We start from the raw sequence: 11,826 nt of genomic DNA, 5'->3' as shown, positions 1-11,826 counted from the left end.
CTATACATATACATACATACATATGTATGTATATGTATGTATACACGTATACATATACATACATACATATGTATGTATGTATGTATATATGTATTTTGTGTGTGTGTGTGTGTGTGTGTGTGTGTGTGTGTGTGTGTGTGTGTGTGCACATATAAACATACATACATATGTATATGTATGTATATGTATGTATGTATGTATATATGTATTGTGTGTGTGTGTGTGTGTGTGTGTGTGTGTGTGTGTGTGTGTGCACATATAAACATACATACATACAATATATATATATATATATATATATATATATATATATATATATATTTGTATATATATATTGTTACATATACATATACATCGTATGTGTATATGTATATGTAAGAAAATATGTATGTATATATCTATATGTATGGATGTATTAATACATACATACACACACATACATAAACCTATACATATACATACATACATATGTATGTATGTGTTTTGTGTGTGTGTGTGTGTGTACACACACATATATATATACATATACATATGTATAGATGTTTATGTACATGTATATACATAATCATCACATTAAGGCATCCTCCCTAAAACAGTTCCTTGAAATGTATCGTACATCAACCACTAAGAGAGCTTCATATCCTCCAAAGCTAGATTCCCTTGTCCACCACATTCTCAAATTCCACTCATGCTAAAAGTAGTGGTCATAACCATGAATCCATTTTGCACTTCACTTCAGAGATCCTTGAGCTCTTTCCCTTTGGGTCTCCTATGCACGTGCCATTTGTCCCCTATCTACTTGCCTCTGTTGTAATAAATCTCAAAGTTATTTGACAACTTAAATCAAACTCATTGTAGAATTTTGCACGTGATGGCATGCTTACTGTGTTGGACAAGTCCTTGGTCCACTTAATCATCAACCTTATCTAAGCACTTACCTCTAGCCTTGATCCTTGATCCTTGATCGTGAGATCCTAGGCAACAATATTAGAAACCTCGAACTAGATAATCTTTGCTTCTTCCTTGAAGAACAATACATTCAAAGGTGATTAAACTACAAAACCCCATTCAACCCATAGTTGAGATTGGTCTACCCGCCTAGCAAGCATGTCAATAAAGGGCCTTAGCGTGTGAGAGAAGATAACCAGATTCCTATAAGGACATTACTCTTTTTTTATATGCAATAGGATTTAGAATGTTATTTTGATTTCATCTTATTTTAACATCAACTTTACTATAACCCCCCAACCCAAAATACTATGTTTTTCACTCACCAAGGGCAAAGTACAAACACAATGAAGGGAAGAAAAGAATCATGATATAGTGATACAATCTTATCACTATATAGTGATACAAATCTAACACTATATAATCTACACATTTTTTATTTCAAAGAGAAGAATGCTTTATAGTAGGAAAAAATCAAGCCACCAATGTCCTAGAATTTGTATATATACTTGATTTCCAAAAAAGGAAATTAGATACATTGACAAAATGTCATCTTGCCTTTGCACATGGAAGGGACCGCTCAAGAGGAGTTTCCTTGGACCAAGCCTCTGCATTCCAACATGCCCAACACCCTCGCCTCCCAAACATCAACCACAATCCCCTCATCAACTCCAAATCCAAGACATGCTCCATCGCCATTGAGCTACCTTTCCCCATGACATAGCCAAAGGAGACCTCTTGGCCATAATCTTTAGCCCATGCTTGATATTTTGGAGAGTGTTATACCATCAATTGGGGGCTGATGCTCCTTCATGTTCCTGGTATACCTCCATGATGAGATTGCCATGGACAATTTTACAGCACTCCATGAGATTATTGATTTGTTCTATTTTATTTTCTGTTCCATGATGAGATATACCAGGTCGTTATTGAATCACTTTGGTCTCATAGAGGCCCGTTCAATCTTTAGGAGACTCGCTCTCTCTCTCTCTCTCTCTCTCTCTCTCTCTCTCTCTCTCTCATACACACATACTTACATGTATACATGTACATAATAGTGAATATATGCGTGCATGCATACCTATATACGCATGTATGTATGCCATGAACTTAAAGACAACGAAACATACGTATGATGGGAAAGAATGCTGTACAGTTTGGAGAAATCAAGCGACTAAAGTTGCTTGATTTTGAAAAAAACAAAAGACGCATTTACTAAATGTTCTCTTGGCTTTGCACATGGGAGGCCTGAATTTATTTATTTTATAGACATACCTATAATTTAGAGGTGATTCAAATAAGCAAATCATGTAATGTATTCTCTCTCTCTCTCTCTCTCTCTCTCTCTCACGCACACACCCATACATGTATATAAATATAATATACACATGCACGCACACATACACACCTATGTATACCATGCACCTAAAGAGAGTAGAACATAACTATGGTAGCAAGCCCTGTGAAGTATGGAAAACAGCCGCTCTCCTTCAAGAGTTGAATTTTTTGAATCAAATTCATGAATTTTCCCAAGGTGAACCTAAAAGAGAGAAGTAAGGAAACTACTATATCCCAATATGAACTAGCCAGCAAATTAATAAAATTTTCATGTGCCCGTACAAGGGCTGGGTGGCCAAACTATGCATGCCACTTAGCTGGACCGGTTGTTGCCACCAAATTTTTCACTTCTTGTCTTCCAACCTGCTGGCAACACTACTTCTCGAATTCCGAAAGTCTTGCAGCTTCTGGAACACCTTGATTTAAGTAAAGCACAAGTGCATTATTGTAAGGTCCCAGAGATTGGACAGTCCGAGACAATCCAGCCAATCCTGTGTTTAATGGCCTAATACTTACAAGAGAAAAAGAAATAACCTGGATGCAGCCAATCTGGACTTTCTGGCAACCATCTATTTATTGGCTTTACAAAGCTCTCTCTCTCTCTCTCTCTCTCTCTCTCTCTCTCCACCTGTTTTGTAGCAGTTACAAACCAGCTCCTAATATCAAGATTCAAGAGGTCTCCCTTCCCTGCACTTCAATGGCATCATATTGATCAACTATGGTCTGTTGGTTTGGCTATGATCTCTCTCTCTCTCTCTCTCTCTCTCTCTCTCTCTCTCTCTCTCTCTCCGCCAGATCATGGAGTCCACAAACCAACGCAGATTTGGCCAGTTCTTGCTAGAGACACAACGCCACAGAGAGACATTGCTATGGACTCATACCACAAGGAGAGGTGGGCGACAGCTCCAGCTCACCTACCCCCTGACACACGAGGGGGTTAAACTTCTGCGCACTGCTGACCTCTGAGCCAGACGGAGACAGAGAGCACCAGGCTACCAGGCTACCAGGCTACATCAGAGGGAGATCACAGAGATACAGGCTCGACATCAACACCACATCCATGAGCGGCTAGCTCACTTACACTCACCCGAAGATCATGCTCCGAAGTATTTTTGCCTCGCCATCACCTATGTATCACATATTACATCCCCATTATGGTACTGGTTGGCGCTAGACAGATCTGCATTGCATTCTTGTAAACCCTACGCATATAGGTTGCATACTGAGCCTCTAGCGGGAATGCTCCATCCAACACACCCCCCCCCCCCACTAGCTCAATACTTTAATAGTTTATTTCATGTTCATTTTATCCTCTCTCTTTTTCTGGACATCCAGAAGACATTGACAGTTGTACATTGATTTGTCTCATAGGTCAAGTTCGGCCTCTAGTAGACGTTAATACAGCTTTCTTTCTTTCTTCTTTGTCTCTCTCTCTCACACACACACACACACAATAAAACCCCTAACACATCTCATTTATAATCAACCATGTTGTTTCCTCCAAAGGCAAGGCCAAAAAAAGAACCTGTCTCTTGTCATGTTTGCAACACAGCCCAAAAGATACATATCTTTCTCATGACATCAGCCGTACGACATCCAACTTTTAAAGTGAGCACCAGACCTAGATACCATGATTTTCCCTTTTCCCATTGCAAGCACTCCAGATTTACATTACCAACATTCAAGATATTTTAGGATACACAGTACCATGTGCGTGTCTACAGAAGCATTGTATCAAATCAATGGCCCTTCCTTTACCAACTGCTTTTTCAGCCATTATAAAACAAACCAAAATTTCAAGGTAACTGCCTCTTGCTTCTAGAAAGCTTTCCCACAGGCGCTACTTCAATGCCAAGTCAAAGTATTTCACACCTAAAACACCAATAGCTTGATTCCTAGTAAGGGTGATAACGGCGAGAGCTGCCACCACCACTTCCACCACTCTGCCGTTGGGATTGTTGCCCACGACCACCACCTCTACCATCTCTATAAGGAGCTGGCACTCCATCTCCACCTGGTTGTTGCCTGCATGTCACATCAAAAAGGCTTACAAGATCAACACTATGAACAACCCCATAAAACCTACCAATACCAACAGAAGCGTTGGACTCTTTCACATTAATATATACCACTTAGTTGCAGATTGATCATGCATCCATGATTAAAAAGTACTCTAATGTACTAAAAAGACCTGCTCTTATAGAGAGAGCATAGATCGGGTGGTGGCTCTAGCCCGAGTGGAAATGACATCGGCCTGTGGACATACAGGTCTCGGGTTCGAGCCACGGCATTAGTATAGTACAACAATAATAATTACTCTCACTAAGATCTTACAAGACATAGCCAATTCGTCCATCTGGAAGCATCATTGGCACCATGGCCATTCCAGCAGGCGCAGGCCCTCGACCATAGATGACAGGCTGCACCTGAACATTCGAAAAATTCAATCATTGCAGTTATTATACTGTTTTATATATTTTGTGTGCACGGAGGCTTGCCAGCATGCACATGTGGTATGCATGCATGCCTTCGTGGGTGGGTAAACTTTGCAAAAAAATTACTATGCTTTTCCACTTTCTTGTGTGATTTCTACAATGTATATACCCTGCTCCAAAAGAAGTACCTGCCCATATCCTCTGCTTGAGCCAAACCCCGAGGCCATAGCACCATACATATCAGGACCAGAGAATCCGAAACCAGCCCTAGACTGATAGTGCTGAGGCAAAAGGCCTGCACCAAAAGGAGCATGCATTGGCATAGCACCAGGTCTCTTATCAGAAGGTGGTTTGGCTAGACTTGTTTCCAGCTCCCGACCTGACAAGATAACCAGAATTATGATCCATAGGCTTTGCTTAGAAAAAACACAATTATTAATACCTTCAAGACAATAGGAAGATCAGATACTTTGCTCCACAAACAGATAATACCTTCAAGCACATATTTTTCTGTTTTTTCAATAGCTTTTAGCGCACTGCTCCTGTCAGCAAAATGTACGAAGCCAAAATCACGCTTGAGTTGTCCTGGTTTTGATGGTGGGAGCATAACTTTGGTGATCTCTCCGTGATGCTCAAAGAGCTTCCACACTTCTTCTTGGGTTGCATTCTCAGGTAAATTACGAACATAGACAACTTTCACCTGAGTCAGACAAAAACTAGAAATAAATTAATGCTACTTGCCCTCAACTGAAAACATTCAGTGTAGGGCGAGGCAAGGTGAAAGTACTCCTTAATAAACTCTTTACTGTTACATCCTTGGCGTGTCTTGGCTATGGGAAAAGGTTATTACTCTATGAGTTGTGTGTTACATGCACACCGAAGTGTGCTTTATTATACCCTGATTAAACGCTATGCTAATTACAAGCACAATCTAAAAACGCACAGAAGAAGGGAAGAGACTTGTGTTTCGATCTAATCTACCACGTATATTGCCAATGAATATATAAAATAATTACAATGCTGAAACCTCATATTTAAACTGAGATATGGACTCCTATATCCTAGCGTGAATGCTAATAATGCATGAACAAAAAGATTGTCTTGCTGTCCAAATAACTGCACACCGGAGCTGCGCTACTGCTGATCCAACACTTTCCTCTGTTGCTCTAGGACCTGGCACTGCAGAACTGGCTCTCGATGCCTGATCCTGACGTTACTCTATGAGCTGTGTGTTACATGCAAGTAGAAGCGTGCTTTAATAGGCCCTGATTAAATGTGGAAATTACAAGCACAATCTGAAAACGCATAGAAAGAGAGGAGAGACTCGCTTTTCAATCTAATCTAACATGTATATCGCTAATGAATATAAACAATGATTACAATGCTGAAACCAAATATTTAAATTCAGATATGGACTCCTAAATCCTTGTGTGAATGCTAGTAATGCATCAACAAAAAGATTGACCTGGCACAGCAGAACTGGCTCTCAATGGTTGATACTAAACTTACCTGATCCTTAAACCGGTGCACATCTGCTGATTGGACGGTCTAGGGTTGGTGGGCGGGACACATCCTCGCAGTCGGCACTCCCAAGTGGCCAACTGTCCAACTGGCTCTGCACTTGGGCACCTACTCTTGGCTCTTCTGGGCAGTTTCTTGGGAGCCTAATCAGATACAATCCTGCCGCCCATAAGGCTACTAACACGGCATTCTATTAACTGATGCACATGATATAAATTAGTAGTAGCCTTACGGGGAGATGATAATAGTTACATTGAAGTTCGGATATTAAAAGCGCCTAAGAATCTTCCTGTTGCTGAAGAATACCACAGGTATCTGAACCACGTGCCAACAACGAGTTTGCGATTGTGTGTGTGTGTGTGTGTGTGTGTGTGTATATATTTATCTAAGTATATGCATATATAAATATATAGATACACACACCATAGTCACCAGAAACGGGAAACGGAAACAAAAACGGCACCCCCCTCGAAAAAGAAAACGGCAACTTGATGTGCCAATTTGCGTCTTCTTGAGCGAAATGAGAACCCCCAATCTTGGAAGCATTGGTCAGAGGAGGATGAGAAGGGTTCAGAGGCAAAGGAGCATGCCAGTTTACTGCCTATGCCGATAGCTACTTTGGGCGAAGCAGGGGATAACAGCTCCAACGACTTTCTAGATTATGATGATTTGGGCTCAGACGATGTGCATCTCTTGCAAGTTTGAGTCTACTCATGAGTTCCAAACTTGGCTGATTATTTGCATTGTACTTTCTTTTCTTAATTCAACAAGAAATTGACTTCATCTTGAGGTGTCCTTTATGCAAATTTGAGAAAGCCGCGTTGTTGAGTTTGTAATTACTAGTTTTTGCCAAGCCGGTTTCACTTCTTTGAAGCGATATGGCTAAATGAGCTCCATAGTTGCTCCAAACAAGACGAACTGACCACCTGAAAAAGAATCTTGATGGCCAATTGTTGCAACTCTGGAGTGTCTACCCCATAGTCCTCCCACCAAACACATGGATCAGTGGTGAAGCGATCTACCAAAGCATTGGCTCTTTCAAACCTCCTCTTGCAAGCCCTGTAATCTGCCAGCTGATCCTTGATAGTTCTCTGCTTTGCAATGTCAGGCTCAAGTCTCTCCAAAATCATGTCCCATCCATCTGCCACCTCTGAATCTGTGTATTGATTGCCTACTTGTAACTGGGGATCAACTATGAAACATGCTGCATGCATAGGTGAATGGTACATATCCCATCTATCTTGGCATAGCTTCCTTAAAACCTGGTATTTCTGTTCATCTTGCTCAATGTGCTCCAACTTTTCCACCATCTTGTCCATCCCCTCGTAAATCTTTCCAATGCATGGCTGAAGTGAATCACATCAACTGCTTTAGGACACTAGAACACTTGTTAAGGGACCCCAACATGAGGAAGTTGTATCCGAAGTGAGTGTCTGAATACTTGCGCAAATCTCTAGATGACTTCTTCCTGAACTCAGCCAGCAAGAAAAAGTGCCTGTAAATGAAGGATACAATCTGGGTGGCTTGCTCTATGATGGGAGCAACCCAATCCAACTTCCCGATGTCCTCAAGAAGATTATAGAGGCAGTGCACCATGCATATAGAAAATGTGATATGAGGAAACCTGTCACACAACAATCTGCCGACTGCCTTGTTCGCATTCTCTCCATCAACTACAAAGTGGATCACTTTCTCTTCACCCACCGCTTGTACGGCTGCTGACCACTCTAGGAAGAGTGCTTCTGCACTTTTCCCTGTCTCGGAAGCATCATGTAGTGAGATAAAGTAAGATTGCCCTCTGGAATAGGCAATGACACCATGAATGGATCTGGACCGAGTGTCGCTCCAGCCATCTACAATAAGTGTGATGCCATTCCAGTCCCAAGAGGACCTAACAATCTCTGTTGCTGCAACAACTGTGCCCTTCTCCTTCGCTAGTAAGGTGGTTCTCAATGCCTCTGATGATGGAGGAGTGTGATGGATCCATACCCTCCAATCTTGCGCACCATGTCCTTGAAGTAGAAGCTACGAGCAGCCTGAAAGGCAATGGCATCATGGTAGAAGAAGCGCGCAACACTACCATCCACCTCCTCCTTCTTTGGGTCCCATCTACTCTGAAGTATACTCTGCCTGGATCGACCAGTACCCCTTGCGCCCACTACTGGTGGTGGTGCACCCAATGGACTTGCAGTGGGTCCAAAAAATGAAGGCATTCCACCATATGAAGACCTAGTGGTTCCAGAGGTTTGTCCTGAAGTGCCCACATATGTGGAAGGATCTACTCCCACCCCTGCTCTCCGAGCCGATGAAGATGCCCGCGTTGCTTCGTCTTTCTGACGAAGCTCCTCTCATGCTTCACTAGTGATGTTGGTGCAGAATGCAACGTCTTGTCCATGTTGATGAAGCAGGTGTGCTCGAATACGAGTTGCACATCCTGACTTCGTAAGGAGACAATATTTGCATGTCCACTTTTTCGCGCCTCCTATTTTGTAGGCACCCTCCGCCAAGACCTCATCCCACCAAGACCACTCCGTAGATTTAGACTTCTTTGAGAGGTGGAATGATCCATGGAGGCCATAGATGCAAAGACTACAAAGAAGAACCGAGGAACAAGGATCATTGCAATGGACAATAAGAACAAGGTGCGCAGGAGATTCTAAAAAAAGTACACAATAGAGCAGACAAAGTTCGGAGAAAAATAAAATTCTTTATTCATTCAACATTAGCAATTGTTACAACACGTGACTTTCTACATGGGCTTTATTGTCTTAATCCTCATGGCTGGTAGGTGCCTCAGCATCAACTACCACAGAATTTTCTTCAACAAGCTGTAGGTTTCGTCATATGGCGACTCGTCTTCGAGTGTGTCTTGGAACCATTTGCAATAGCAAGCAATCTTCACCATCCCAAAACCACATGGGAGGGCAATGACATCATCAAGCCCTCTTAGAGATTGCCTCTTCCAATGTCAGGCTCTCTCGAAGAAGCAAAGGGCATCAACAATGAGCTGTCTCGATGTATTGTCGCTCAGCCACGCATGAACGACAACCACGCCGCCGCTCATAGAATGCCATTAGTGCAAACTATTGAATGCAGCACAATAAGAAGAAGAGAGGGATTAATTGAAAAAGGACTTGTTATATTAATAAAAAAGGTGCAATTTAATTAAGAAGCTTCCCATCTATTTTTTAAATAGTCAATGATCATTAAAAAAACTAGGTTCATTTACAAAAAAAAATTTAAAAAACACTTACTAATTAAACGTTATTGATCGTGGAGGACCAAGTTGAGAAGTGCATTGCTCCGACTTTAGCCTTGCTCCAAAAGGGGAGAAAGGGAGGGAAAGAGAGAAAGGGGGGGAGAGAGGACTGTGCTGGAGCTTTGGGATTTGAATCTCAACTCTAGGGACTTGTCACAGTCACAGGAAACAAGTCTTATGTACAAGACAAGTACACTGTACAAAACAAGCTTCATACTATAGATTATATGGTGTGGTGTTGAGACAAGTTGCAAGGAGAGCAACGAGAAGGAAGCAACGGGCAGGAGGCGACGACGATCGTTTTTTCTCAACGGGCATCGCATGCTGGGCGGACCAGCCAACGTTTTTTTTTGCCACGCGGGCTGCGAATATCAAAGAGGGAGCCTTACGTTTTATTTTGGGCCAGCCATCGTTTCTCAATGGCATCGCATGCTGGGACGGCCGGCCAACGTTTTTTTATTATTATTTTATGCCACGTGGGCAGTGTTAAAATGTTGCATCCTTCTATTTATGCTGTCGTGGAGCTGTCGGCCTGTTTTCCTACAGCCGACTGCTTCATGTACAAGTATATAAGAGGTGCTCCCTTTATTCATTCAACATATCATTCCTTGCCCCGGTTGTGTGTTTTTTGGGTTTCTTTTGCTACTGTCCAGCCTGCATCTTCAAAGGGGGATATTAGTCCCTAGTTGGATCCTGTGGAAAGGTGCTTGATAGAGCACGTGGATTGCTTAGCTACAGAGGTTGTTTGAGACATAGCTTCTTTGAGGCAGACATGGGTCCCCCCTGCACGAACAAGGAGGACAAGCTCAGTGGTACAAACTATGATCATTGGAAGCTACAGATGAAGGTCTGGTTCACACACAAGGATCTCTGGGAGATTGTTCAGGGCCACGAACGAAAGCCCGAACGCCCTACCAGCTCTAGGAAGTGGACTCAGGACCAGGAGGATGCCTTTCTCACCGAACTTTCAGAATGGGAGAATCAAGACTACTCTGCACTTGTACGAGCCATCACCCGCCATGCAAACATTGGATTGTGCTGCTTCTGTTTGGAGAAAGCTGACAGACCTATATGCACAGGACTCTACAATGCCGTCTCTCAACCTATTGGGTCAGCTCTTTTCTCTGGAGTTTATAGCAGGGACTTCCATGCAGTCATTCATGACCAATTAGTGGCAATGGGTACTGCCCTGACCTCTTCTCCTTTCGCTCCTCTCCTCCTTATCAGGCTTCCTGCAGATTATGACATGGTTTCCCGAGCTTTGCAGGTTCAAATCACAACACGTTCCCTCAAGTTTGATGATCTGTGTACTCTCCTCTTGGAAGAGGAATCCATCCTAGTTTCTCAGGGAAAATTGAAAGTTTCATCGTCTATTGGACCTGATCAGGCACTCTCGACAGTGCAGAAGAAAGTTCGGAGTCGGTGTTACAAGTGTGGGAAGATAGGCCACCTGTAAAAGGATTGTCAGTCAAAGGACAAAGGCAAAGCCAAGGACAAGGGCAAGTCTTCCAAGAAGGGCAAAGACAAGTCACATGACACTGACACTGACTCGTCTAGTGACAACCCCAGCTCTCCCAAGGCCTTACAGTCTGGAGAGAACATGACTGGTGTCCTGCTCTGATCCTAAGGGCATCCCCCGCGTTCTGTCTTCCAGAAACGGCTTGTGGACGGGTGAGGGAGCTTTCAAAAGCTCTCTTATATTAAATCTGGAGCATGGGACCTGTGTGTCGAAGTTCCAAGTATAAAGACAGGCAAGTTCACTTGATGGTCCGGATGTGTTCCAGGATCAACCAAGTTTCCTTCATGGTTCGGATGAGTTCCAGAACTATTGGTTAGCAGAGACTATGGACAGGATGTGTTCCATGTTCATTTGTTCGAGGTTATTGGATGTGATGTGTTCACAATTCTACTTTGAGTTTGGAGCCAAGCAGATTTTATTTTGCTCTTTATAGTGGCATTATGTTCTCTGAAGACAACAAGCTGACATGTGCATTTTCCGAGGTGTACTCAGTACTGGCCATGCTGAGGTGTCCATGGTCGCACCTTCATCATCAGTTTTCTTCTGACTTTTTTGCACACTTCAAGATGCAGAGGGGGTGTTAAAATGTTGCATCCTTCTATTTATGCTGTCGGCCTATTTTCCTACAGCCGACTGCTTCATGTACAAGTATGTAAGAGGTGCTCCCTTTATTCATTCAACATATCATTCCTTGCCCTATTTGCTGGCTTCTTGTACTCTGTAACCTCAAGCTAATAAAGCTCTGTTCTTGCTTGCAATCTTTCTCTCTCATGTTCATTGCTTCCGCTTGTGCACATTCTTTCAGC

General features: G+C 42.6%; 1 protein-coding gene across 4 annotated transcripts in view; it reads right to left on the bottom strand.

Moving 5' to 3' along the window:
* Positions 1 to 3,927: 3,927 nt before the first annotated feature.
* The window catches only part of LOC147620605 (heterogeneous nuclear ribonucleoprotein Q-like), a 35,806-nt gene continuing 27,907 nt past the window's right edge, over positions 3,928 to 11,826 (bottom strand). For all 4 annotated transcript variants that reach the window (XM_086824847.1, XM_086824850.1, XM_086824848.1 and 1 more), the window contains exons 6-9: positions 5,214 to 5,421; positions 4,910 to 5,100; positions 4,621 to 4,712; positions 3,928 to 4,311 (exon numbers count right to left, since the gene is read on the bottom strand). In XM_086824847.1, the coding sequence (XP_086680973.1) occupies positions 4,182 to 4,311; positions 4,621 to 4,712; positions 4,910 to 5,100; positions 5,214 to 5,421 (621 nt within the window). In that variant the 3' untranslated portion in view covers positions 3,928 to 4,181. The remainder of the gene's footprint in view (positions 4,312 to 4,620; positions 4,713 to 4,909; positions 5,101 to 5,213; positions 5,422 to 11,826) is intronic.

Source organism: Cibotium barometz, chromosome 31, assembly GCF_041138505.1.
Source record: "Cibotium barometz isolate CiBa-2024 chromosome 31, ASM4113850v1, whole genome shotgun sequence".
Lineage (NCBI taxonomy): Eukaryota > Viridiplantae > Streptophyta > Polypodiopsida > Cyatheales > Cibotiaceae > Cibotium > Cibotium barometz.
Note: the sequence above shows the minus strand (reverse complement) of the source record. Positions and strands in the feature narration are given on the sequence as shown.